This window comes from Triturus cristatus, chromosome 2_2 (genome assembly GCF_964204655.1).
Source record: "Triturus cristatus chromosome 2_2, aTriCri1.1, whole genome shotgun sequence".
Lineage (NCBI taxonomy): Eukaryota > Metazoa > Chordata > Amphibia > Caudata > Salamandridae > Triturus > Triturus cristatus.
In genome coordinates this window covers 1,169,638,602-1,169,666,519 of record NC_140582.1, presented here as the reverse complement: position 1 = coordinate 1,169,666,519, position 27,918 = coordinate 1,169,638,602, and the positions used below count along the sequence as shown (strand labels likewise).

Below are 27,918 nucleotides of genomic sequence, written 5' to 3'. Positions count from 1 at the left end.
CTGGGGTGGAAAATGCGGCCGTAGGTTTCCCGTATGAAACCGTAAAGTCTGTTTTTACTTTCATTCCAGCACAAACCCGCTGCCCTCGCGCTGCCCGCGCGGACATTTTGTTAGCATTCCGCTTCATTTGGCCGCCTGCAGTGTGAATTTGGCTTCCGCACACGCCTGCTATGGCTTGTTTAATCTTTGAATGTTTGGGCAGTTTTTCTGACGATGGGTTTAACTTATGACCTGCTCAGTGACCAGCTAAGGTAAATCGCAGGGGCGTTAAACCGTATGTAAGGCACAATTCAGTGCAAAAAAAATGGCTCGGGCCCGACTGCATAATGGTGTGACAAATAAAGCAAGGGCGGCTTTGCACCGTTTGGCTGCTCGTGTACCACCAGACAGACCAAACTGGGACTGTTATCCGAGCACAACAACGCGATGGGGACAACGGCCCTTCCTGCCCGTAGCCTTGATGAGGAAGGCTAAACGGGATGGGGCAGGAGATACGCAACAATTGGTGCAAGATAAGAAAACTGAAGAAAACAAGCGCAGCCCCGGCGAGCCTCGCATACAGGAAGGGGCCGCGAGACGCGCTCTGTGATGGGGGAGGGGGAGGAGCATTGAGGCGCAAAAAAAGCAGCCTGGCTGGCGAGTGGTGTGTGATGTGCGCGCACCATGACGAGAGAGGAAAGCCATATGGCGCCTCTGCTCGTCATTGTGCGCGTAATCGCACGCCCATCGCCAGTGGGCTGAACCGCTTTCTATGTACATCCGTCTCATTACTAGCGCAAACACAAAAGTTTCACATTTTAAAAGCATGTGAATGGATGACAGGCAGCAACACAGGATTGGGGGTATGGGGCGGGGTGGGACGACATGAAGGGTGGAAGCGACACGGGTTGACCAGAAGCAACACGAGGGCATGGGTGGAAAGGGAAGAAGCAGAGGGCCAGCGTAGGGTGAGTGAAATAAGCAATGGGCAAGACAGAAACAGGCATGTCATGTAAGCACATTACTGCGAGCGCATCACGAGGGGCAATGGGGAGAAGTGCAAAGGGGAGAATAATCGACGAGGAGAGAGATCAGAACAAAGTGCGGAAAGAAAAGTACACCAGCAGGGAGACTTCTGGAAAACAGGCGCACTCCCGGAGTGCTTAAACAACAAGCATTGGCCACACGCGCGCCTCGCGCTTAAAGTTAAAAAAAACAAGACAAGCCCGGCGGAGCGTGGCGCGCGCTTGTGGGCGGGGGAGCGGACCCTTTGAAGTGCTCCCAAAAGGCGGATTGCATGGCGGCACGATGCGCGTGATTGTGTGCGTGCTAGCCATGCAATCCGCTTTTTGGGAGCACTTTTCAAAGCCCCTATAGTCTCGCTTTGCGATCGCTTACGCGATAGCAAGGCGAGATCTAAAAATGGGGGTGCATGAACAGAAGCAAGTGTTGGAGCGCTTATGATCATTTGAGAAATATTTATTCTTGATGTGTTTAGTTAACGTTAGTTGGTCGCAATTAAAATAATAGGGACTTCACGTTGGTTTTACTATGTCTCAACCAGCTCACACTAACATCCATTTTAAAGTTGTTGCTGACATATATACAGTGGTATTACATATACTTTGAGTTGGAATGTTAAATATATAATCGAAATAAGTTTTTTTTGCAGTTTTATATGGCGCGAACTTCACCCGATGGTATTGAAGCGCTTTACATGATTGAGCACCAGTTACATTACACAAGGAAACATTCATTTTCTGGTATCAGGCCTGGTCCTAGGATTTTTGGGGCCCTGGGCTTGATCCAGCGGGGAAGACAAAAATTTACATATTCATCTTATGTCACATATTGTTATTCACAATAGCTCATTCATACTCATTCATTGGTGGTGCCCATAACACCAACACACTTGTCATTTAATCAATCTCACTCGAATATGTACACAGGAGGAAAAGGCGCTGGTCATGTGGGTACCTTATTGCCTATCAGAATCAATTTGCTTTTACATTATATTCACATTCTATATACATCTTCAGAATCCTGACTTAAACATCAAGGCACTCCACTATTTGGTAGATGGACCAATTAGTTGGACTGGTTGATGGTGAATTAATTAGAACCAGCTAAGACACAATTAAAACCTAGGAAACATTTGGTATTTTCTGTAATTAATTTAAGAATCACCAACTCATTTCTTATTATTTCAATGTTGTTTATCTTACAATTAATTAAACTCTTAAATTTTGCACTTATTATCTAGAGCTCATTATTTGATCATTAAATTTATTAAAGAGAAAATATGAACATTCAGAAATTACTTTTAGACATAGATTTTCAGAAAAGTACATTGAATCATTACCAATTGAAAGATGATGAAAGGTTCAAATCAAACAAGGAGTTATCAGCATTCTCAAATGAAGGCTCCCTCGAACAGGTAGTCCAGTCCTCACCAAAGGATCAAACCAGCGTACAAAATACAGGATACAGTGTAGTTAAGTTCAGAATTTCAGCAAAGTCCGAACAGCAATTCGGAGCATGGACCAATTCCACACTCAGACTGATAGCATATAATTTAGGAAACACAAAGAAATAACCCAAAGATATATGCAGCCACAACCGAAACCCAACAAACGAACCACTGAACGAACGCTGCTGCAACCAACCCTTCCAACTCCAACTGCGACATAATGATTGAGGAGAGGGTTTTTATACCCTTTTCTGTCTTACTTCATTTTAGATATAGTAACTTTAGGGGCAGACCAAATTTTCTGATTGGACAGTTCGGGGTTATCAGTAGTATATTGAATTTTTCCCAGTGCAAACTGATTCTTCATAGTGACTTTTCACAAAGTTTTCAAATCGATATTGTCTGTTCAGTTCCCATGCAGGGAAACAGTAGTTGTATCTTTTTCCAAGGTAAAAAGGGTCCCACTGATAGGTCCTCTTCCTTGACTCCCATTTGGTCATCTTCTGGCTTACGGTCAAGTTATCAACTTTCGGCCTTGGTTTGTTGTGAGCATGGGGTGGGAGTGGGAAGATGTGCACAGCAGGGGGAAAGGGATGGCCAGTTCAGGTGACGCTTTTCCTTTGTAAAGGAATTCCTGCTTGCGTCATAGCCCAGGGTGTGCTGTCTGTGCACTTGTATGGATGTGTATTCCATACAAGTGCAAAGACAGCAAACCCTGGGCTATGACACCCCGGCAGGAATTATTTTACAAAGGAAAAGTGTCACCTGCACTGCAACCCCTTTCCCCCTGCTGTCTGTGCACTTGTATGGGATTCACATCCACGGCGCTGCTCACCAGATAAATGGTGAACAGGGCCATGGATCTGTCTCTTTTTGCATCCAAGGGCACCAACAAATTAGCAGAGGAGGCCCAGACAAGCCGAAACCAGGAGACAGTTGACCCACATCTATTTACACAGTGAGACCTTCGGGAGGGGCTGGTTGCCAGGACGACAGTGCTGTTGATCAGCCCGACTCCACAGATTTCCAGTAACTTTAATGCATTCTACAGCATCAGCATTACCTACTGCCTGCATATCTAGGTTACTCTAAGTGAACGGTGTTCTTGACTTACATACATGGAAACGTCAAGGAGGACAGTCCCCTCCGAATATGCAAATGTAGTGTAAGCTTGTAGTGTTCATCTTTTGGGGTGCTAGGGGGTAACTTTAGGGATCAGGGCGGGTGTGGGTTTTAGGGTGCCAGGGAGTAATTTTAGGGTTCAGGGTGGGTTAAGGATTGGGGTGCCAGGGGTAGTTTTAGGGTTCCGGGTGGGTATGGGTTTTGGGGTGCCAGGGGGTAATTTTAGGGTTCAGGGTGGTAATGGATTTTGGGGGGTAAGGGTGTAATTTTAGGGATCAGTGCGGGTATGGGTTTTGGGGTTCCAGGGGCGTCATTTTAGGGTTCAGGGCGTGTATGGGTTTTGGGGTGCCAGGGGGTAATTTTAGGAATCAGGGCAGGTATGGGTTTTAGGGTGCCAGGGGTAATTTTAGGGTTCAGAGTGGTTATGGGTTTTGGGGTGCCAGGGGGTAATTTTAGGGTTCAGGGCGGGTATGGCTTTTGGGGGGCCAGGGGGGATAATTTGGGCTTCAGGGTGGGTGTGGGTTTTGGGGTGCCAGGGGTAATTTTAAGGTTCAGGGTGGGTATGGGTTTGGGGTGCCAGGGGGTAATTTTAGGGTTCAGGGTGGTAATGGGTTTTGGGGTGCCAGGGAGAAATTTTAGGGTTCTGGGCGGCTATGGGTTTGGGGAAACAGGGGGGCAATTTTAGAGTTCAGGGCGGGTATGGGTTTTGGGGTGCCAGGGGTAATATTGGTGTTCAGCGTGGGTATGGGTTTTGGGGTGCCAGGGGTCATTTTAGGTTTCAGGGTGGGTATGGGTTTTGGGGGACAAGGGTGTAATTTTAGGGATCACTGCGGGTATGGGTTTTGGGGGGACAGGGGGCTAATTTTAGGGATCACGGGGTAATTTTGGGGTTCAGGGTGGTAATAGGTTTTGGGGTGCCAGGGGGGTAATTTTAAGGTTGGTATGGGCTGAAGGGTTTTGGGGTTTTAAGGAAATGTGTGTGTGTGTTATATATATATATATATATATATATATATATATATATATATATATGTATATATCACTGCTACGAAACACCAGTCAGGTGCACTCACAGGCGGGTGCTTCTTCGTGCGGGGGTGTACCCGCATTTAATTTTTTGCTGCAACTCTCCTTCTCACAACCACCATCCAAAAGAGAAAGACAGCACTCGCGGGGGCCGTTTCCAAAATTTATTAAGTGGAAACTATCACGAAAATAAACAGACGCGTTTCGGTAACAACCTTCATCTATGTTTACCGAAGCGCCCGCCCGCCATGTTTTTAAATCAACAAAATGTACATTAACACAAATGAAGGACCAACGTCAATATTCTGGTCTCTAACATTCCTGCCCCAATATCGGCGCCATCTTGTAATATATGATAGCCCACATGCCTAGATGGCAAACTCCACTCGCAAACGCGATAGGGATGGGGGGAGGATCAAAAATTACACGTGAATCACGTAAATCAGGCCCTGGATGGGCATACACCTGGAGACATTCTCCAACAGAAATAAAACATGGCTTGGGCTGCCTACTGCTACGGAGTTCTACAAATGCAAAAATTATTATAATAAAACACTGAGTGGGTGAACAAACTGCTATGTCTATACATCTGGAGATACTATATACAATGGAATTTACGCAGACGCGCATTGATCTCTTCAAATTTACGCGTAAATTAAAACTGCATAAGTACTTTAAGATCAAACCACCTACTACGAAACCCAAATCCCAAGCCAGCACGATTCCGGCTCCGGATGAACTTGCAAGTGGGGACCTTAACGCTATTATGGTTCTGGAGGAACTAAGAACTGAAGCGGAAGATGGCACTTTAACATCCTTGAGACAATCACAACAATTAGCCATCACTGGCATAAAACAACAAGGTGGACTAACCAAATTCAAACCTGTGTCACAATTCCTACCGCAAATGGCACCTGATGCTATTGAGGTCTTTTCGGAAGCAGTCACGAAGGATTTGATACAGCTCCGACGTAAACAAAGATTCAAAAAAGCCACTATAAAGGAGAGCAACTTCTCTTTTAAACAACAAAAGGCCCTCGAAGATCTAAGGAAGGACAAAGGAATAGTATGTAAGCCCTCTGACAAGGGAGGCAACATAGTTTTGCAAACTAAAGCGAACTATGACAAGGAAGCGCTTCGTCAACTCTCTAATGGACAGACATATATTGCCATTGATACGAACATCTACCATGAAAGTATGGAGAACTATTACTCCCTCATTTCCAGGTGGCACAACAAAGGTCTTCTGACAACAGATGAATTCCTATTTCTTAGAAGGCTGAACCCTATTATTCCAACCTTCTATCACCTCCCTAAGGTGCATAAGAATAAAGAAATACCACCTGGGAGACCAATTGTGGCATCCCAAGGGAGTCTCACAGAGAATATGTCTATTTATGTCGATTCATTCCTCTTGCCCCACGTGAAAAACCTGAAATCCTACATCAGGGACACGAAAGATCTGTTGGGACACATTGCTGCTTTGGAATGGAAGGAGGAATACAAATTGATGGTTCTAGACATTACCAGCCTATATACTTCTATAGCGCACTGTGATGGATTAAAGGCAATGGAATACTTCCTCAAGAAACGCCCTCTGAAATATCTTGAACATAATGAACTTCTAATTGATTTTGCCAGATTCTGTCTAACTAATAACATCTTTCTGTTCCATACACAGCTATACAGGCAGATCTCGGGTACAGCCATGGGTACCTGCTTCGCCCCCAGCTATGCGAACTTGTTCGTAGGCTGGTGGGAGGAGCAGGTAGCCTGGAGCACATCTAACATCCAATGGACTGAAAAGGTGGTCGTGTGGTACCGTTACATAGATGACTTGTTCATCGTGTGGAACGGTTCACTCGACACTGCTAGAGACTACATAGATGTCCTGAACACCAACATAGTCAATTTAGAATTCACAGGAGAAATTGATGCTGTTTCAGTGAATTACTTGGATGTGAATATCTATGTAGACAAGGGACAATTGAAAACTAAACTTTTCCGCAAAGAGACAGCGGGTAATTCTGTCCTCCATGCCTCTAGCAGTCATCCCACGAATCTGGTTAACAGCATCCCCTACGGGGAATTGCTTCGTATAAAAAGAAACAGTTCAGATGACAGAGAGTTTCTAGTGGCAGCCAACGAAAGCATCAGACGTTTTGAAGCCCGAGGCTATAGCAAAGGGGTTCTTGATAAGGCTTTCGGTAAGGTGAAAGCAACTCAAAGGACTGATTTGCTCAAAAATACAGAAACCATGAATACGGATGACATCAATGGGGGCAAATTCAGACTTATAACTACCTTTTCTAGGGATGCAGGGAACCTCAAAAGAATCATGCGCAAAAACTGGCACATCCTGCAAACTGATGGTGTGATAGGGACTGATCTTCCATCCTACCCCCTTGTCACATTTAGAAAAGCGAGGTCTATCAAAAACGACCTAGTGTGCAGTTACCTGAGGGATGCCCCCAAAACACCCTTTGGAGCTTTAGGAGGGTTTTTTCCATGTGGAAAATGTAAAGCCTGTAAAGGAAGCAAAAGAGTGCTTAGTTATGACATTCCCATTATAGGTATCAATAAGACAATCAGGAAATTTTTGACATGCACCACACCTTACACTGTTTACTGTCTGGTATGCCCTTGTGGCTTACGCTACGTGGGCAGCACCATCCATCCTACAAAAATCAGAATCTTGGAACACATGCGGGCCATCAGTAAAGGAGACGAGACCTACCCCGTAGCACGTCATTTTGACAAAACTCACAATCGTAATCGTGATGAGTTGAGCTACTTTTGTTTGGATCATGTACCATCAAATCCTAGAGGGGGAGATAGGATACTGAAACTCCGGAGATTGGAGTCACGGTACATCATCGATCTCCAAACCAAAACACCTTGGGGCCTAAATAGTAGTGAAGAGTTAGCTGTACACCTAGGGGAGTGAAATTCTACACTGACCTCCCCTCCTTCACCTCACTATATCATGATGACATTGGATGATGCCACTGTACACATTGTAAACAATGGACATAACGAACATAACTTTGGTATCTGTACATATGCGGTTTGGATTCACATGTGTATATATGGTGTATATAATTGTTGCGTATACATGTATAATTGGGTGTGTACATATATTGGCGGGCATTCTGAATTGCATTTGAACCCGAGACAGGACCCGTTGCTTTACCTTGGTTGCTTCCTGTAGAAACATCATTTATGGTAAATTGTATTATATTGTATATAGTATCTCCAGATGTATAGACATAGCAGTTTGTTCACCCACTCAGTGTTTTATTATAATAATTTTTGCATTTGTAGAACTCCGTAGCAGTAGGCAGCCCAAGCCATGTTTTATTTCTGTTGGAGAATGTCTCCAGGTGTATGCCCATCCAAGGCCTGATTTACGTGATTCACGTGTAATTTTTGATCCTCCCCCCATCCCTATCGCGTTTGCGAGTGGAGTTTGCCATCTAGGCATGTGGGCTATCATATATTACAAGATGGCGCCGATATTGGGGCAGGAATGTTAGAGACCAGAATATTGACGTTGGTCCTTCATTTGTGTTAATGTACATTTTGTTGATTTAAAAACATGGCGGGCGGGCGCTTCGGTAAACATAGATGAAGGTTGTTACCGAAACGCGTCTGTTTATTTTCGTGATAGTTTCCACTTAATAAATTTTGGAAACGGCCCCCGCGAGTGCTGTCTTTCTCTTTTGGATGGTGGTTGTGAGAAGGAGAGTTGCAGCAAAAAAAAAAAATATATATATATGTATATATATACATATATCCTTGCCACGTTTCCCACCAAAGCCTCAGCTGAACTCCAAAACGGGTGCTCCTTCAATCGCGGGGGTAGGACCCGCGTGTTACACAAACTCAGTCCACAGGTGAGGAGCACTCACGGGGTAAATCACTCGTTAAATAACGCAATACACAGCAAATGCATTTCGGCATCTCAGCCTTCTTCAGTGCTTTAATTGTGTTAAAAAGTGGGACACAGTCTCTCATTCGTTTAAATTTCGTCACCTTGTTTGTGATTGGTGAATCTGTAGCCAATGGAGGAGCTGCAATCCGGGTAAGTTTTTTGGTTTCTTAGGCTAACATGGATGTCGCTCGTATCACTGTGATGTTATTGTAAATACATGCATTCATGTTAAGCCCCATTTCACCGGTACCAGACACCTTCCATTGCGGTTCTGTGTCCTTCAACCCCTCGTTGCAGCCGTATGTTGAAACCAAGGCGCTCTCGCTGGTGCCATTTGAATAAACCGGCAACCACAAGCTTGGATAGCTGGCGACCTCATTGATCGGCGAGAAAACCCAGCAGCTGCGGTTCAAGCCGAATAGCATTTAGATCCTTGCCACGTTTCCCACCAAAGCCTCAGCTGAACTCCAAAACGGGTGCTCCTTCAATCGCGGGGGTAGGACCCGCGTGTTACACAAACTCAGTCCACAGGTGAGGAGCACTCACGGGGTAAATCACTCGTTAAATAACGCAATACACAGCAAATGCATTTCGGCATCTCAGCCTTCTTCAGTGCTTTAATTGTGTTAAAAAGTGGGACACAGTCTCTCATTCGTTTAAATTTCGTCACCTTGTTTGTGATTGGTGAATCTGTAGCCAATGGAGGAGCTGCAATCCGGGTACGTTTTTGGGTTTCTTAGGCTAACATGGATGTCGCTCGTATCACTGTGATGTTATTGTAAATACATGCATTCATGTTAAGCCCCATTTCACCGGTACCAGACACCTTCCATTGCGGTTCTGTGTCCTTCAACCCCTCGTTGCAGCCGTATGTTGAAACCAAGGCGCTCTCGCTGGTGCCATTTGAATAAACCGGCAACCACAAGCTTGGATAGCTGGCGACCTCATTGATCGGCGAGAAAACCCAGCAGCTGCGGTTCAAGCCGAATAGCATTTAGATCCTTGCCACGTTTCCCACCAAAGCCTCAGCTGAACTCCAAAACGGGTGCTCCTTCAATCGCGGGGGTAGGACCCGCGTGTTACACAAACTCAGTCCACAGGTGAGGAGCACTCACGGGGTAAATCACTCGTTAAATAACGCAATACACAGCAAATGCATTTCGGCATCTCAGCCTTCTTCAGTGCTTTAATTGTGTTAAAAAGTGGGACACAGTCTCTCATTCGTTTAAATTTCGTCACCTTGTTTGTGATTGGTGAATCTGTAGCCAATGGAGGAGCTGCAATCCGGGTAAGTTTTTTGGTTTCTTAGGCTAACATGGATGTCGCTCGTATCACTGTGATGTTATTGTAAATACATGCATTCATGTTAAGCCCCATTTCACCGGTACCAGACACCTTCCATTGCGGTTCTATATATATATATTCACTGAAAAAACCATAGGTTTCAGGGGCGTTATAGTTAGCTGGACATTTCCCTCGTACAAAACCCTAGAAATTCCCCTGTTATAGTTAGTTCAGCTAACTATAACTCGCGCCCCCGCAATGCACTGCTGATGACTTCACATATTACATCACTCATGACATGGTCAGTGACATCACTGATGACATCACTGATGACATCTCAAATGACATCACTGATGACATATATATATTATCTACTGGCGGTCGCCAGTAGGTAGTTATAGTTAGAACCTATTTTCCATGGGAAAAGCATTTTTTGTTTTCCCAATAACTTTGGTGTCGTTTGATGTATCATCGCGAAATTTTCAATATATATATATTTATATATATATATATATATATATATATATATATATATATATATATATATATATATATATATATATATTTTAGTTTTTTTTTTAAGGAAGCCGTAAAGCGAAACACGTCTATCATGGGGGTCTGCACAATAAAGAATTTAGCAAAACAATTTTTCCATGTGTGCTCTCCGTTTTGGCTGCTGAAACGTCACCTGGTTCGTGGAAAATATATATATATATATATATATATATATATATATATATATATATATATATGCTTTACTAAAAAAAAAATAAGTCATTTACAGGGAAATATAAATATATAAACATATATATATATATTCAAAAACATAATCAGCGCACACTTTTTCGCTGGTGCTCGTGTCGAGGTCAGACCATACCTCGCAGTCAATTGTTTCACCAAAGGATACACTGCACTCCAGAAGTCGTGTGGTTTAAAGAGGATTTAATAAAGCATATTTCCCACCACCATTACTACCAATAAACGTTTCGAACAAGAGATGGTCTTTGTCACTGTTAAGTGAGTCCTTTGTCAATTTCACCCTTTATAGTGTCGTTCTGTTCCAAGTAGACTGCATGTAGTTCCAGTTTAGTCACAGATCATCTTGTTTAATATTAAAGGTTGGAATTGCATATTATTTATTCCTTTTGTGCATTGGCACTTGTCCAAATCCTTTTATATTACACTGGTGTGGTGTGTGAGTCAATTCAGAGTGGTCTGTGTGCACTGAGCGTGAGTTGCTATATTTTACGCATTTATTTTCATGATCCAGTCCTTGATTTAATTTTTTACGCTGTGTAGCATTGTTTTGATCAGGACCCCATGAAAGAAAACATGATTCGCCTTATGTTACGCACATTTATATCTTTTCGGTCCATGTTGTATTTAGGGCCTTTTGTTTGGCTCACAACCTGATTATTGGGGATTTCCGGGTTTAGTACCGAACCATTAGGTTTGTGTCTCTGATGTCCTTGATATAATTATAAATGGATATGCAATTCCTCATCTCCGTTCAGTCCAAACGGATTCTTTGTTTTAAACTTGATAATGAGGCGCGATTCCAATCTTCTTAGTTTAAGTGTACGGTTTCCTCCTCTGTCATGGATTGGGACAGTGGCAATTCCAAAAAATCGTATATTCTCCCAGTTAGTTTTGTGTTGCACATGCAAATGTTTCGCTATCGCATAGTTCATGTCCTTATTGTGAATCGCCCTTAGATGTTCCAATATTCGCTTGCATAGGGGACAGATCGTGCTTCTAATGTAGCGCAATCCAATCCGCAGGTACATTCTATCATGTATACAACATAGGTTGTATCACAGGTGATTCTCTCATTTATGATGAATGTTTTACCTTTATGGTCTTTGATGTTTGTAACTGACTTCCCGATTTTGCAAGCTTTACATTTGTTACAATGAACAAATCTTTTTTGTTTCTCTGCTAGCCATGTCATTGGTTTTTTTGGCGAGAAGTGGCTGTTCACAAGTTTGTCTTTCAAGGATGCAACTTTGCGATAGATTATGTTCGGTTTAGGACCAATTATTCTTCCAATATCGGGATCTTTTTTAAGACATTCCAATATTTTTATAGGATTTTTGAATTTTAAAACTTTCTTTACTGTACGTAAGAATTAGTCTAGTTTTATCTTCTATTTCTTTCTTTGCTTTTACAATTAGAGTTTCTGCATCTTGATATTGTTTTTGCTCGTTCCAAGCCTTCCTTTACATCTCTGTATTTGTATCCTCTCTTCATGAATGATTTTCAGTTTCTTTAAAACTTTTCTTTGCCATTACATCCGCAGAACAGTTTCTCCTCATTCGTATGAATTCTCCATACGGAATGCTTTTGATCAGGTTGGCTGGATGGAAGCTCTTCCCGTGGAGTATGCTTTTCGTTGCTGTAGGTTTACGGGTACACCTTTGTTTGGATCTGATTTTGCTCTATATAAACTTGGACATCCAAATATTGAACTGTTTTAGAGCTGATGTTATGAATTTTAAGCCTATACTGTTGGTATTCAAGATGTTGAAATACTCTTTGAATTCACTAGGACTGCCATTCCAGATCAGGAAGAGATTGACGATATATCTCAACCATAATTCAATCTTGTTTGTATACCTTTCATTTTCTTCTTTCCATGCAACAAATTCCTCCCAGCACCCCATGGTGAGATTGGCATAACTGGGTGAAAATGAAATTCCCATGGCAGTTCCGCGTTTTTGTGAATATACCTTCTGATTGAAAAGAAATATGTTGTTTCTTAGGCATAAATCCACCATTTCCATCAGCATCTTTGTATGCTGTAATTCCTGGATGTTTCTCTGGCGTACAAATTATCCTACTGCATTTAGTCCGATTTCATGATCAATAGAAGTATACAGTGCGACCACGTCAATGGTTACTAGATGGAACCCTTTTTGCCAACCCATGTTGGTTAATGATCTTAAAAAGTCTCCAGTATCCTTGATATAGGAACTTAAGTTGGTTGCTATGGGCGCAAGATAGTGATCTACATAGATCGAGATATTTTCATCAAGGGAGCTGCAATTAGACACAATAGGTCTTCCTGGCGGGTCTATAAGAGTCTTATGAACTTTGGGGAGAAAGTATATGTTGGGCATTACAGAGCTGTCATTAAAGAGAAAATGAACTTCATCATCATTTAATAAGCCTTCACTTTTCCATTCTCTTATCTTTACTTCAACCTCCAAAGTCAGTTTGTTGATTGGGTTTGAGGACTGTTGGGTATAACTCTCCTTATCGCCAAGTTGTCTCATGGCTTCCTTTACGTAGTCTGTTGTGTTCTGAATGACTACGTTTCCACCTTTGTCTGCAAGTTTTATAGTTATATTTTCATTTTTCATAAGATTTTCCAGGGCCAGTCGTTCTTGTTTAGTTAGATATTCATGCTTTTTGGATGTTGTATTCTCCATCTTTTCCAATTCATTTATCACAAGATCATGGAATTGATCGATTCTGTTGCCTGGTCCCAGAATGGGACAGAACTTTGATTTTAGCTTGAGGCCGGATCCCATAGGTTTTCCAGTATTTATTTCTAGATCCTCTATTATTTGTGTTTCTGTCAATTCCTCATCAGTTAAGTTTAATAATAAGTCATATGATGTTTTCAAATTCGTGGCATCTTCCACCGTCAAATTATCTGGTTCTTGTGCAATTGGTTGGTCTACAATGGCCACGTGAGGTTTATTGGCGAAAAACATTTTTAACTTGAGTTTTCTTGTGTATTTATATAGGTCGATCCTTGTTTCTACATAGTTATGATGTTGTTCTGGGTAGAAAGTTAAGCCCTTGTTAAGGACACTTGTTCCATCCTTTGTCAGTTTATATTCAGAGAGGTTGATTATTAGATTATCCTTTTGTTGTATAGTTTGACCTCTTATTTCCTCGACATCCTGTTGTGTAGAGGGTAGCCTCTTGTTTTTTCCTTTCCCTCCTCTTGTTTTTCTCCTTCGTTTGGTGTCACTTCCTGATTCTTCCCTCTTCCTCTACCACGACCCCTTCCTCTTCCGATTTCCCTTGGGGTCTTTTGATCTATGTAGATCAACTTCATTTCCTCTAAAAAAGTTGTTCGCCCACCAGTCCTCATTGTTTGTTCTTCTTCACTGAGGTCTGATTCAGATTCACTGACCAATGTTTTTCCCGACTCTGTTAAAGTCAGTTTGCCTGCATGCAATTGTTTCTTCAGGCCATTGAAGCGCTTTGCAAATGTGAGAATAGATCCAGATTCATAATCGTATTCATCACGTTTGAATTTCCTTTGTTTGCGCAGTTCAACCTCTTCTTCATATCTGTCCAGGTTTTTCTCCATTTCTTTGCGTAGCATGTCACTTTCCTCCTCTTTGTTTAATGCTAAAATCTGTTCTTCTAATGCTCTTATCTAATGGTGGTGGTATATATGCTTTATTAAATCCTCTTTAAACCACACAACTTCTGGAGTGCAGTATATCCTTTGGTGAAACACATAAAATAGTTATAATTTAAAACTAAACTTTTACCATGCATATACCTTTGTTGAAAAGGCATATGCGTGGTAAAAGTTTGCGTTGTAATGGTAATGCGTTGTAACAGCACTTGAGTTGTTACAACCGCGTTGTAAAGGCATGCATTGTACTGTCATACATTTGTGCGATGCTGAAGCACTCATCCATGCAAGTAGCAGGTTACACCTAGTGGGTGTGTGGTTGGAAGAGGGTTGTCTTTGCTTTGAGCCTCTGTGAAAAGCATCTCCATGCGGTCCATGATGAACATCATAGTGCAGTTATTGAGCTATGAGACTCAGCGCTTAGTGGTGTGATTGATGAGGAAGTGTGCAAGATAGGAGACCATTTCAATAATATGTTTTATGCTGGCAGCTCTAATTAGCCCTGCAGGTCCCTTTATTATGCTGGTGGTTTATTTCTTGTGTTCTGGATCCTGGCTCCTGCCTATGATGGGGGAAGCAGTAGATCGTTCACTCTGATCTTATGGATCTGCAAGAGTTAGCCGAACTAATACATGTCCTAGTCTGGTAACTTTTAATCTAGTACTACAGACCTGCACATTACGTCATATTCTAAAATTAAATTTAGTTCCGGAATACCTTTCTAAAAAAAATAATTTGACGATTATAGATTCAAATTGCTTGCCCATTTTGTGATGAATTTATCAGCCCTTAATAGATTGCAGACACCTCTCAGTAACTTTAATTTCGGGTGTCAAGAAGTTTCAGCTGGCAAGTGCTCTTCGGTTTCAATAAGTTTCAGATTATTGATGAGGCCCAATACACACACTTTTTTTAAGCACGTCCAAAGTATGTTGATTGGCTCTTCGAATGTGAGATTTTCCTGCAGGTAATGCAGTGTATCAAAAAGGCATGTCAAGCAGGCGGGGTGTAGATTGGGGGGTATTTTGAAAACACCATCTTGGTTACTCAGACGTTACTAAGGCTGTACTTTTAAATGAGAGAGCAGAGCTCAGACATTTAAGGGCTCCATTGGTGAGCATCTATCCTGATTTGAAACATGCAATCATATTGTGGTACTGAGCCATTTAGAGGTTATTTACATTGCTTGCTGATGTGCACCACTCCCTAATATCGCAATTATGAGAGCATAATATCCACATTTGGTAAACGCACTTTGCAATGAACTCTATAACCTGCTGGTAAATCGGGTAGGTGTGTGTTATCCTATCTGCTATCCTTTTATCCGTCAATCCAACCATCCATCCTTTCTGATTTCAATTTACTCTGCCAACCTTACACCCACCCATTTAGCCATCATCTCAGATATCTATTTACTCTACCATCCATTCACCAATGCATCCATCCTCTCACATTTACATTTACTCTGCTATCCTTTCACACTTGTATCCATCCATTCTGATTTCCTTTTACGCTGCCATCATTTTACCCATTTAATTGGGATTTACCTAAACCACAGAAAGTCACTTTATGTGGTTTTGCGTGGTTTAGTAAATCTAGAGTAATGAGAGGCAGAGCATTGAGCTGCCTTGAGTTACCTTGCGTTGGGAAGTCTTCCGTGGGTGGAGCTAGGGCATTCCCACACATCCGTCTATGGATTTCGACACAATCCCACAGTTACTTCGGTCAGTAAAGCCTGGGAATGCTTCCAAATGGTGCGTCTCCCAGGCCCAGAATTATCTTTATTTTTTCTTGTTGCTTCCTTTTTCCATGTGAGCTGCATTCAGGTATCCCTTCCTTCACAGAAAGAATCCTGCTCATAAGGCAGGCACCGTTGCACCATGATGTCTGCATTGGCACTATGCAGCACCAGTTGAGGGAGACAGCAGAAATGTGTCATATTTCTGTAAATATGGTACATTTCTGCTCTCTGACTTTCATGCAACACAGCGCAGCATGTTCCCATGCCAAGTTGTGGTGCATGAAAGTTTAGTAAATCTGGGCCTAAGTATTTTTGAGGCCTGTTCTTTCTGTAGGTAAGCGTACATTGAATACATAGAGGGCAGACGTCTTTGCGTCAAACATTAGAAACTGTAATCTTCTAATTATATACCCAGATGGTTTTGCACAACTGTTTGGGGCTGATTTGCATTGGACATTTTCATATTATAAGAAATTCCAGCCATTTCATTGAAGTTTAGACATTTGGTAAGCGTGTGCTATCATAATTGTAAAGAAAATCAGGCTACTTCTAGCTTGCTTCTTTACAGAGTTTAGGGTAATTTCGAGAGATACTGGAAGTTTAATTTGTATTTCTTGGCTTTTTAATGTTGTTTCATTGTACAAAATTACAGTATTCTTTCCCCCGTAGTTTTGTAATAATGAAGTAATTGACATGAGGGCCTTTTTTATATTTCACTAGACATAGCTATCCGCATACAGCAGGATGCCGAACACCAGAGGCTTTGGATCACAAAATGTTAAGCGGCGAAAGATAGAGGATTTTTTCACTCGTCGGCCAGCCACTCAAGACCCTTTGACAGCATGTTCTGATTTAGGTGAAGAACCTGCCCTGCCAGCTTCCGGCTATACTCCAGAAGAACATTTAGCATTACTTTATTCTGAGTCTCCTGCTATACAACCACTGGTATGCCAGCGACTAGTAGTCCATGTTTGAAAAAGTCAAAGAGTTCACACATCTTAGATGTAGGAGTATATATAGATGTCTCAAGACTCAGCACAGTTTCATCATCAATCCCAGATGATTTACGCCACCAATTTTTGCACTCGTCCTGGACGCCAGAGACATCATACAAGTTTCCAGTCGTTCAGCAGGGAATTCAAGCACGTCGCTTTCAACATGAATGGTTGAAAATCTATCGCCCGTGGCTTGCCAACAGTGCTAAACTCGAGGGGGCCTTATGCAAGATGTGTGTACTCTTTGCCCGTAAAGAAGTTGGAAGAGGTTCTTATCAAGCTGTGGGGAAATTAGTGCTTCGGCCCATAACAAAATGGAAACATGCACAAAGTGATTTTCAATTCCATGCTTCTTTCGTGTATCACAAAGAGAGTATGACAGAGGCAGCTAACTTCTCAACTGTTTTTGAAGGGAAGTCTGTTGCTGTTACAACTATGATCGAGAGCAACTGGAAGAAAACTATTTTGGAAAACAGAAAACGACTTGTGCCAATAGTGAAATCAGTAATCCGTTGTGCCAAACAAGGTATAGCTCTTCGAGGACACAGAGACAGTGGACAACCTATTACTTCAAAGGAACCCGAAGAGAATGATGGCAATTTCTGTGCTGCTCTGCGCCTACGACTTCAAGCTGGTGATGAAGTTCTGGCATGGCATCTGGCAACGTGTCCCTCTAATGCAACTTACACAAGTTGGAAGATTCAGAATGATATTATCTCTGCTTGCAACATTCTAATGAGAAATAGAGTAGTAGAGTGCGCAAACAATGAAAGATTATTTGCCATTTTAGCAGATGGGACAACTGACAGTACCACTATCGAGCAACTTGTTCTAGTAATTCGTTTTATAGAAGGTACATCTGTGTATGAAGAATTCCTTGGCTTCGAAGAGCTTCAGGATGGAACAGGGGTTGAAATTGGAAAGAAAATTCTCACTTCTTTAGAAACATATGGCCTGAATGTAGATTGTATATGTGGGCAAACATATGATGGTTGTGCTGCAATGAAAGGTTTTGTTAAAGGTGCACAGGCGCTAGTTTCAGAGCGTGTGCCAAAGGCATTTTATGTACATTGTGGAAGTCATTCACTGAACCTTGTTATTGGACATTCATGTGATATACATCAAATCCGTAATTGTCTTTCAACACTTAAAGAAGTGTCTAATTTTGTAAGAGGCTCTGCAAAAAGGTTGGCTGTCCTTAAGGCGAAATTTGCTACTTTGCCAGATACAAAAAAGAAACTGTTAAGTGGCTTATGTGAGACACGGTGGGTTGAAAGGAATGCATCAGTTGTTCGTTTTGTTGATATGTACCCAGCTGTAGTTGACTCTTTGGTTGGGATCTCGGACTGGCAAGATCACAATGCCTCTTCCAAGGCTGAGCAATTTCTCGCAGCTGTATAGTCCCATAACTTCATTGTTGAATTACACATCATGGCACGATTTTCTACTCTACTGTTTCCTGTTTCAGCTGCACTCCAAAATCCTAATACAGATATGTTGGAGTGCATAGGACAGATTGAAAAAGTCAAGCAGGTGATTCAAACAAAGCTAAAAAAGCATTTAATAAGATTTTTGTTAAAGCCCAAACCACAGCAGGGGTACCTCTGACCATGCCACGCCTTACTGGCAGGCAGACACAACGGGCCAGTTACAAGACTAGTGATCCTTAGGCTTACTATAGGATTTTAATATTTTTACCATTTTTAGACAATTTATTGTATGAATTGTCAGAAAGATTCAGCCAGCATGTGAAAAAGGCCTGTACAATACAGTATCTGGTACCAAGATTTGTCACCCAAGAGTCTTTAAAAAATTTGAAGGATGCTCTTGACATATATGAGGACGATTTACCTGGTACAAGAGAGGATCTCAAAAATAAATATGACACATGGGTAATGACATGGCTGAAGGTACCTATTGAAGAAAGGCCAGGGAATATAATTGATACCTTAACTCATGCTCACAATGACTTCTATCCCAACATATACTGCCTGCTAAAATTATTTGCCACTTTGCCAGTGACAACCGCATCCCCAGAAAGGTTTTTCAGTTATCTTTGCAGGCTGAAAACCTATCTTTGGTCAACAATGGGGCAAGAACGACACTCTGGACTTGCAATGATAAACATTTCACGAGCACATTGTCCTCCTATGGAAGCAATTGTTGATGAACTGGCGAAAAAGGGTTGTCGCCTTCAAATGACTTTGTGGAAATTGGTTATATTGTGTTCCTAAAGTGCTTTGTAGTAAAATATATTGAATTGGCCTTTTAATTCAGTACACTCTGTTCCTTTTTCATAAGACTATAGCATATAAATGCATCAAATTAACAAAAATGTGTGCTCTAATTGTTGTCCAGTTTCAAATGCAGAATTCACCACTTTTTTTCTCAGCTTGACCTGAGCTTTAACCGATCCTGATTGTCGGACATTTTAGCCCCGCCCCTATTAACATTAGCCACGCCCCTTAATTTGCCATATTAGCACCCCCCGAAATTAAGACCTAGTTGCGCCCCTGGTGGTAACTTGCTGTGGTGGCTTGTGAGCTTTGTGCAAGGCTAATTAAGGGTGTGCCAGCTTTAAAAAATAAAGCAGTTGACTTGATCGCTGCGGGCTTGTGCGCCTCCTCAAACACAAGCCTCAGTGCAAGTTCATTGGTCTGCACATGTGCACTGTGAAAAGCGACTCCATTGTTGCTATGATGAGTGAAGAAATAAACACAATGTCCCTATTGTAAAATTTATAAAAAAACAATTCAAAAGTATACACAGAGGACTACTGTTTTCCTCACTGTCTAGAACTGCTGAGAACACTGTATGCTGTCTGCACTTAAAGAGGCTCTTTGTGAAACGTAATTAATTAAAACATAATCATTTATTATAAATCATAAAAGTTCATAGCACAACACATTAAGACCATATATCTGTATACCTCCCTTAGTGGGTTACACTCTATAATCTGCTATATAAGGGAATGGTCCAATTCATTCAAGACACAAAAAATATAAAAGTCACAAAAGTTAAAAGTCGACGCAGCGTTTCGGTGTTAATAGTAATATTTCCACCTTCTTCAGGACTAAAAGTCGTTTTTTCCAATCTATAATGAAAAGGAAAATTTGACGATATAAAACTTTTATGTGCAAAACAGTTGAAAATAAACAGTGTTCTCATGTGCATGGACAGTATTCACTATATTGCTATACATGGGTGTTGCAAGTCAACACCGCCGTTACAATTGATTACCCATTTTGTTATTCTAACTTACATAGTGTATAACTATATTTCCTAATCAACAGGTATAATTACTACAGTTCAATAAAAACATGAAAGTGCATACCTTATCTTTTTCAATTGATAAAGGTTTGGTAGGAGGATGACCTTTCCAAGTAAGAATTATAGTTTCGGCCCACAGGCTATATTGCCTATGATGTAAGCAAAAATCGGTTTTGAATTTAGCATTCGATAGCCCTCAGAATTAAAGTGTGGGGCGTATGTTTAAAAAATAAACAAGCATGGGCTACCTTGGCCTACCTTATAGATAATCAGGTTTTTCTGTCTATGTTCCGTAAAAGCCACCGTTTTTGTTTTTAATCCCAGGAGAGTAAAGGCCCCTTTTAATCATTAGGAGTATGACTCTCTGTAAGGAACATATATAGAAGGAACTTTGTTAGCTGAAAGACCTCTCTAGAATAGTAGATGTATATTAAATAATCCTACTATCTCTCACCGTAAAATTAGGTAGATTGAGGTCCCTGTTGTTATTTTCAATCTTTAACTCTTTAAAGGACGGCGAAATATTGTGGACGTTTTTTTTCTTCTAGTATTGCTTAACATCCTATAAGAGAAACATATGATAGGTTTCATATTCTCTATTGTCAAGTGTTTTCTATGTTTCCTAAAATGTCCCAGGTTGCGTGTCTATTTATTGTCTATTTTTTACAACGAACTAGCACTCGCACACGGACATTTAGTACTACTATTACGAATCATGCAGATAGGAACAAGTAGTACCTATCCGACCTTTTAGTAAATTATGTGCCCGAAAAATAAAATTCCTTAGTATGGGGACTAAGTTATTATTAAAAAAGCACAGAAACTTTCCATTTAGCCAATCTCAAAGTAGTGCATTTGTTAATCTCAAATGGAGGAGCTAAATAAAAACGGAGAGTCAATGAATGGTTCCGCCTGAACTACGTAAGCTAGTTTAAACACAGCTCTATCGGACCCTCTAATTACTTACCGTGTCGGATAAAACCGGCCTCCCTGCTTTCACGGAACATCTCGGGCTGGTTCTAAAGGGTACTGTTCAATACTTCCCTTTTTGAACCCCTAATCCCGGAATTGTTGTGTACGTCATTTCCTGTATGTATACCTCCGTTCGCCTGATTAACGTCACGTAAAGTAACGATGGCGGCCATCTTAGAGTTTATGCAGTTATCATTAATAGTGGTTTAAATTACATGGAGTAAAGCACCAAATTGTTCGAATTAGTCGTAGCTCATATTGTTTGATGACTCTACTATCAAATTAAGAATAATAAGGTTTTTACTATTTATTAATTTAAAGAAAAAAGATTTTTTTAAAACGATTTTGCAAAAAACTTTATATCTGCGAGAAGTAGGGCACGAACATGTATTTAATTTTTATGCTAGTTCTACATGGAATTCACTAGTTTCTTACCGTATTTCATGACCGAATCGGGACGTAACTATTAATGTGATAATATAAAAACTGGACGAGTGGTCAGCCATCTTCGAGGAACGAATACATTAAAACAGCGGATTAGATTGATATGTTCCCGGAGTAGTTTTATGGAATGTTGGAAAATATTCGAAACTGATTGGTTTCTCTTTTTTCTCTCGAAATTTATGACATAGTCATACAACTCGTTATCACCCTAAATTGAAAAAAAGGAAGTGACTACTCACACTGTTATATATATATAATAAGTATACAGTGTGTATGGACCTACTGTTCCCCTAAGTAACATAATTTTATTCATACTCATACTAAAATTATATATCAACATTTATAAGGATTGTCTTTCATGTATGCTTCAGAGTTGAAAGTCAACGACCGAAAAATAGAGGGTTTAGGGAGAAGCACTGTATTAATAAATTACAAAAGTCTCTCCCAATCCTCCCTATTATTCAATCCATTTTTGTAAGTATTGAACCGTGACATGAAGAATTGTTCTCGTTTCTTTCTTTTTAGGGCGATATCGCCGCCGCGAGTGTCGCAGAATATGATTTCAATGCCACACCATTTAAGGTCATCGACTGAGTGATTCGCCTCTAACCAATGGTCCACAAGTGGGGCCGTCCTTTTCTGAGTTCTGATAGATGATTTATAATAAATGATTATGTTTTAATTAATTACGTTTCACAAAGAGCCTCTTTAAGTGCAGACAGCATACAGTGTTCTCAGCAGTTCTAGACAGTGAGGAAAACAGTAGTCCTCTGTGTATACTTTTGAGTTGTTTTTTTATAAATTTTACAATAGGGACATTGTGTTTATTTCTTCTGTATATACCCCCGTCCCTTTGTGTGGTACACATTGGGGTAACTCCCCTCCTGTTTTTTTTAAATTTATCACTGTACAGCTTGTTAGCTGGGGAGTTTTGTCTTACATCATCCATGTGTGATAGAGAGTGAGCAATCCAAATTAACCATGGATGCTTTGAAAACTTATGGTTTCTCAGAAGAGCAATTTAATAAGATCATTAATGGCACCTCTAAGAATTTCTCGACAATAAATGCAAATAATGGCAATGAAGATAGATGGAGGGATCTTTGGAACAATAAAAAAAAGACCATTAGAACAGAATTACACGCAGATTTTCTAATCGAGTATTGTAAAAAAGGTATTATACCAAGAGGTTTACAAGTAAAAAATGAACCTGGAATCTTCATCAAACATTCAAAATTCATAGAAAATTGGACATTCATTGCCAATCGATGCAGTAGAGATTGGATGTTGCTAATCATAGAGACAGCACACGAGATTCTTATCATTGAAAAGGGTGAAATTGAAGAAATGGAAAATAGATTGAGAGATGATAATGCATTAGAAGAAGCTAAAAAGAAGTTAAAAGAAATTCAGAATGATGTGGCAAGTTATAGGGAATATCTATTAAACAAAAAGTCAAATAAATTAAGGAAAGATGTCTTAAAATACAAATTAGAGTACGTATATCCCTATCTACAAAAAGATTACTATGACCGACCAAGAGAAGATTTCTATAATAGATCTAACTGGCAACAACCTAAAAGAAATTTTCCAAAGAAAAAAGTAACCTTCTTTGACACATCTTATACCAGCTCTGAATCTGAAGGAGAACAACAAGACAATCTCAAGAGAGGAAATGACACTGCCCCCGGCACCAGCAGAGACTCGCTGTCTTTTTTGGACCAACGCAAACACAACCCCGGTCCTATCCGGGGTCGAGGGCGGGGACAAGGGAATTCATACCACAATCCCCAGCAGAGACGACCCTACATGAGAACCAGGAGTCAGGCCCATTGGGAATAGTGAATCATAAAAAAGCTCCGATTATCAATCTCTCTAGCAAAACCCTCAGTAACCATGAGATTTCCGTATTAGAAAAAGGGTTAGGCTATGCGATCTGTACTCCTGTAGATAAATTCAACAGCGGATTAGATTGATATGTTCCCGGAGTAGTTTTATGGAATGTTGGAAAATAATCGAAATTGATTGGTTTCTCTTTTTTCTCTCGAAATTTATGACATAGTCATACAACTCGTTATCACCCTAAGTTGAAAAAAAGGAAGTGACTACTCACACTGTTATATATATATAATAAGTATACAGTGTGTATGGACCTACTGTTCCCCTAAGTAACATAATTTTATTCATACTCATACTAAAATTATATATCAACATTTATAAGGATTGTCTTTCATGTATGCTTCAGAGTTGAAAGTCAATGACCGAAAAATAGAGGGTTTAGGGAGAAGCACTGTATTAATAAATTACAAAAGTCTCTCCCAATCCTCCCTATTATTCAATCCATTTTTGTAAGTATTGAACCGTGACATGAAGAATTGTTCTCGTTTCTTTCTTTTTAGGGCGATATCGCCGCCGCGAGTGTCGCAGAATATGATTTCAATGCCACACCATTTAAGGTCATCGACTGAGTGATTCGCCTCTAACCAATGGTCCACAAGTGGGGCCGTCCTTTTCTGAGTTCTGATAGATGATTTATAATAAATGATTATGTTTTAATTAATTACGTTTCACAAAGAGCCTCTTTAAGTGCAGACAGCATACAGTGTTCTCAGCAGTTCTAGACAGTGAGGAAAACAGTAGTCCTCTGTGTATACTTTTGAGTTGTTTTTTTATAAATTTTACAATAGGGACATTGTGTTTATTTCTTCTGTATATACCCCGTCCCTTTGTGTGGTACACATTGGGGTAACTCCCCTCCTGTTTTTTTAAATTTATCACTGTACAGCTTGTTAGCTGGGGAGTTTTGTCTTACATCATCCATGTGTGATAGAGAGTGAGCAATCCAAATTAACCATGGATGCTTTGAAAACTTATGGTTTCTCAGAAGAGCAATTTAATAAGATCATTAATGGCACCTCTAAGAATTTCTCGACAATAAATGCAAATAATGGCAATGAAGATAGATGGAGGGATCTTTGGAACAATAAAAAAAAGACCATTAGAACAGAATTACACGCAGATTTTCTAATCGAGTATTGTAAAAAAGGTATTATACCAAGAGGTTTACAAGAAAAAAATGAACCTGGAATCTTCATCAAACATTCAAAATTCATAGAAAATTGGACATTCATTGCCAATCGATGCAGTAGAGATTGGATGTTGCTAATCATAGAGACAGCACACGAGATTCTTATCATTGAAAAGGGTGAAATTGAAGAAATGGAAAATAGATTGAGAGATGATAATGCATTAGAAGAAGCTAAAAAGAAGTTAGAAGAAATTCAGAATGATGTGGCAAGTTATAGGGAATATCTATTAAACAAAAAGGCAAATAAATTAAGGAAAGATGTCTTAAAATACAACTTAGAGTACGTATATCCCTATCTACAAAAAGATTACTATGACCGACCAAGAGAAGATTTCTATAATAGATCTAACTGGCAACAACCTAAAAGAAATTTTCCAAAGAAAAAAGTAACCTTCTTTGACACATCTTATACCAGCTCTGAATCTGAAGGAGAACAACAAGACAATCTCAAGAGAGGAAATGACACTGCCCCCGGCACCAGCAGAGACTCGCTGTCTTTTTTGGACCAACGCCAACACAACCCCGGTCCTATCCGGGGTCGAGGGCGGGGACGAGGGAATTCATACCACAATCCCCAGCAGAGACGACCCTACATGAGAACCAGGAGTCAGGCCCATTGGGAATAGTGAATCATAAAAAAGCTCCGATTATCAATCTCTCTAGCAAAACCCTCAGTAACCATGAGATTTCCGTATTAGAAAAAGGGTTAGGCTATGCGATCTGTACTCCTGTAGATAAATTCAACTTAGAAAGAGATCTACAAATTTTTTTTAGGAAGGTTAGACTAAATGATTTTTTTAAAAACAAAGAAGACAATAGACCTATAGTGGAAAATAGATCTGGTCTCAAACCAAAATCACACTGGACTCCTTCCTTAAATCAGGTAAATAAAAAAGTTGAACTTTTTGAGAAAGCTGTAGAAAGTAATATCGATGACTTACTTACTAAAAATTTACGGTGGCAAAATAATCTTAATAAAGCTGAACGCACTGCCCTAGCCGATTTGGAACGTCGCCATGATTTAACTATATAAACCTGGTGATAAAGGTGGCAGTATCGTGGTGATGGATACCACAGACTACAAAAACAGGATGCTTAACCTTCTGAATAACCCTCTACATTATGTGAAATCAAATAAATCGGAATGGAACGCACTAATTAACAAAGTCAGTAGCCTGTTAGATTTCGCCAAAGAAGATGATATTATATGCTCAGAGGAATACAATTTCCTCAGAAATCTCAATCCAAAACTTCCAGCCCTCTACGGTTTACCCAAAGTACACAAAAATCTAAATAATCCTCCCATGAGACCAATAGTATCCAGCATCGATTCTCTAACAGAACCCCTCAGCAAATATGTCGATAAGTTTTTACAACCATTAGTAGTGGAACAAAAGGCCTACATCAAAGATACAACTTCTATCATTAAAAAAATTGAAGGACTACCATACCATATAGCAAACCAATGGCTAGTTACACTAGACATAGAAGCTCTTTATACTAATATACCTCAGAATGATACAGTTCAAATGCTTAAATGTTTGTTAGTGGATGAACATGGTGATCTATCTACCCACTCATCGTTCATAATTGAATGCGTGGAAGTTATCTTAAAAAATAATATTTTTTTATTCGGAACAGAGCTATAAAAACAGGTCAAAGGGACCAGCATGGGGGCCACCTGTGCTCCGAGCCTGGCTTGCCTGTATGTGGCAAATTTTGAAGATAGACATATTTTCAACACGGTGGCACCTTTTTATGAAAACATCTCATGTTGGTCCCGCTTTATTGATGATGTTTTTTTCATTTGGAGTGGGACCATTGAATTACTAAACGAGTTCATAACATGGTTGAACCTAGGAGACGTCAACCTTAAATTTACATCCAATATCGATAAATCAGAATGTGACTTTTTAGACATAAAAATAAAACATGTTGAGGGTGAACTCAAAGTAGAGTTGTTCACCAAACCTACAGATCGTAACACCATGTTACATTATCAGAGCAATCACCCAATGTGCCAAAGGGATAATATCCCTTATGGGCAATTTTTAAGAATACGCCGTAACTGCACTGACATCAAGGATTTTAACAGACATGCTGATGCTCTCACAATAAAACTGACAGAAAGAGGTTATCCTAAGAACCTTATACGAAGATCTTACAAAAGAGCCAAGTACTTTAACCGAGACTTGCTATTTAAAGATAAGGAAAACAGAGATATAGAACCACAAAATTTACCACTAATCTTTGTGACTAATTTCAGTAACATTAGTAACAAAGTAAGAAACTGGTCGCTTCTCAAAGACAAGAGCAACATCAATCCAACAAAATCTATGTTTTCCTTTAGAAGGAATTGTACCATTCGAAACAAACGTGTACACACATATAGAGAGAATAGGGTCTCCAAACAGAGTACTATTGATAATGTACCTTTTCCTTTTGGCACTTTTCCATGCAACTCATGTAAGAGCTGCAGTAACATCAAGAGTGGCAGTTCGATAACCCACAATGGATACAAGCATCTCATAAGAGGGTTGATCAACTGCAGAACCCGAAACGTAATATATATGATAGTCTGCCCATGCAATAAAGCATATATAGGTGAAATGTCTCGTGAGATACGCACAAGAATTACTGAACATAAATCATCTATCAGAACTCAGAAAAGAACGGCCCCACTTGTGGACCATTGGTTAGAGGTGAATCACTCAGTCGATGACCTTAAATGGTGTGGCATTGAAATCATATTCTGCGACACTCGCGGCGGCGATATCGCCCTAAAAAGAAAGAAACGAGAACAATTCTTCATGTCACGGTTCAATACTTACAAAAATGGATTGAATAATAGGGAGGATTGGGAGAGACTTTTGTAATTTATTAATACAGTGCTTCTCCCTAAACCCTCTATTTTTCGGTCGTTGACTTTCAACTCTGAAGCATACATGAAAGACAATCCTTATAAATGTTGATATATAATTTTAGTATGAGTATGAATAAAATTATGTTACTTAGGGGAACAGTAGATCCATACACACTGTATACTTATTATATATATATAACAGTGTGAGTAGTCACTTCCTTTTTTTCAACTTAGGGTGATAACGAGTTGTATGACTATGTCATAAATTTCGAGAGAAAAAAGAGAAACCAATCAATTTCGAATATTTTCCAACATTCCATAAAACTACTCCGGGAACATATCAATCTAA

At 40.2% G+C, this 27,918-nt stretch overlaps 1 protein-coding gene across 1 annotated transcript; it reads left to right on the top strand.

Annotated features, from left to right (window-relative positions):
* The first annotated feature begins 17,307 nt into the window (after positions 1-17,307).
* On the top strand, positions 17,308-18,333 carry LOC146863314 (zinc finger MYM-type protein 1-like). Its single transcript, XM_085643166.1, has one exon. It carries the CDS (start codon positions 17,308-17,310, stop codon positions 18,331-18,333), a length of 1,026 nt encoding a protein of 341 aa, XP_085499292.1.
* The last annotated feature ends 9,585 nt before the right edge of the window (positions 18,334-27,918 follow it).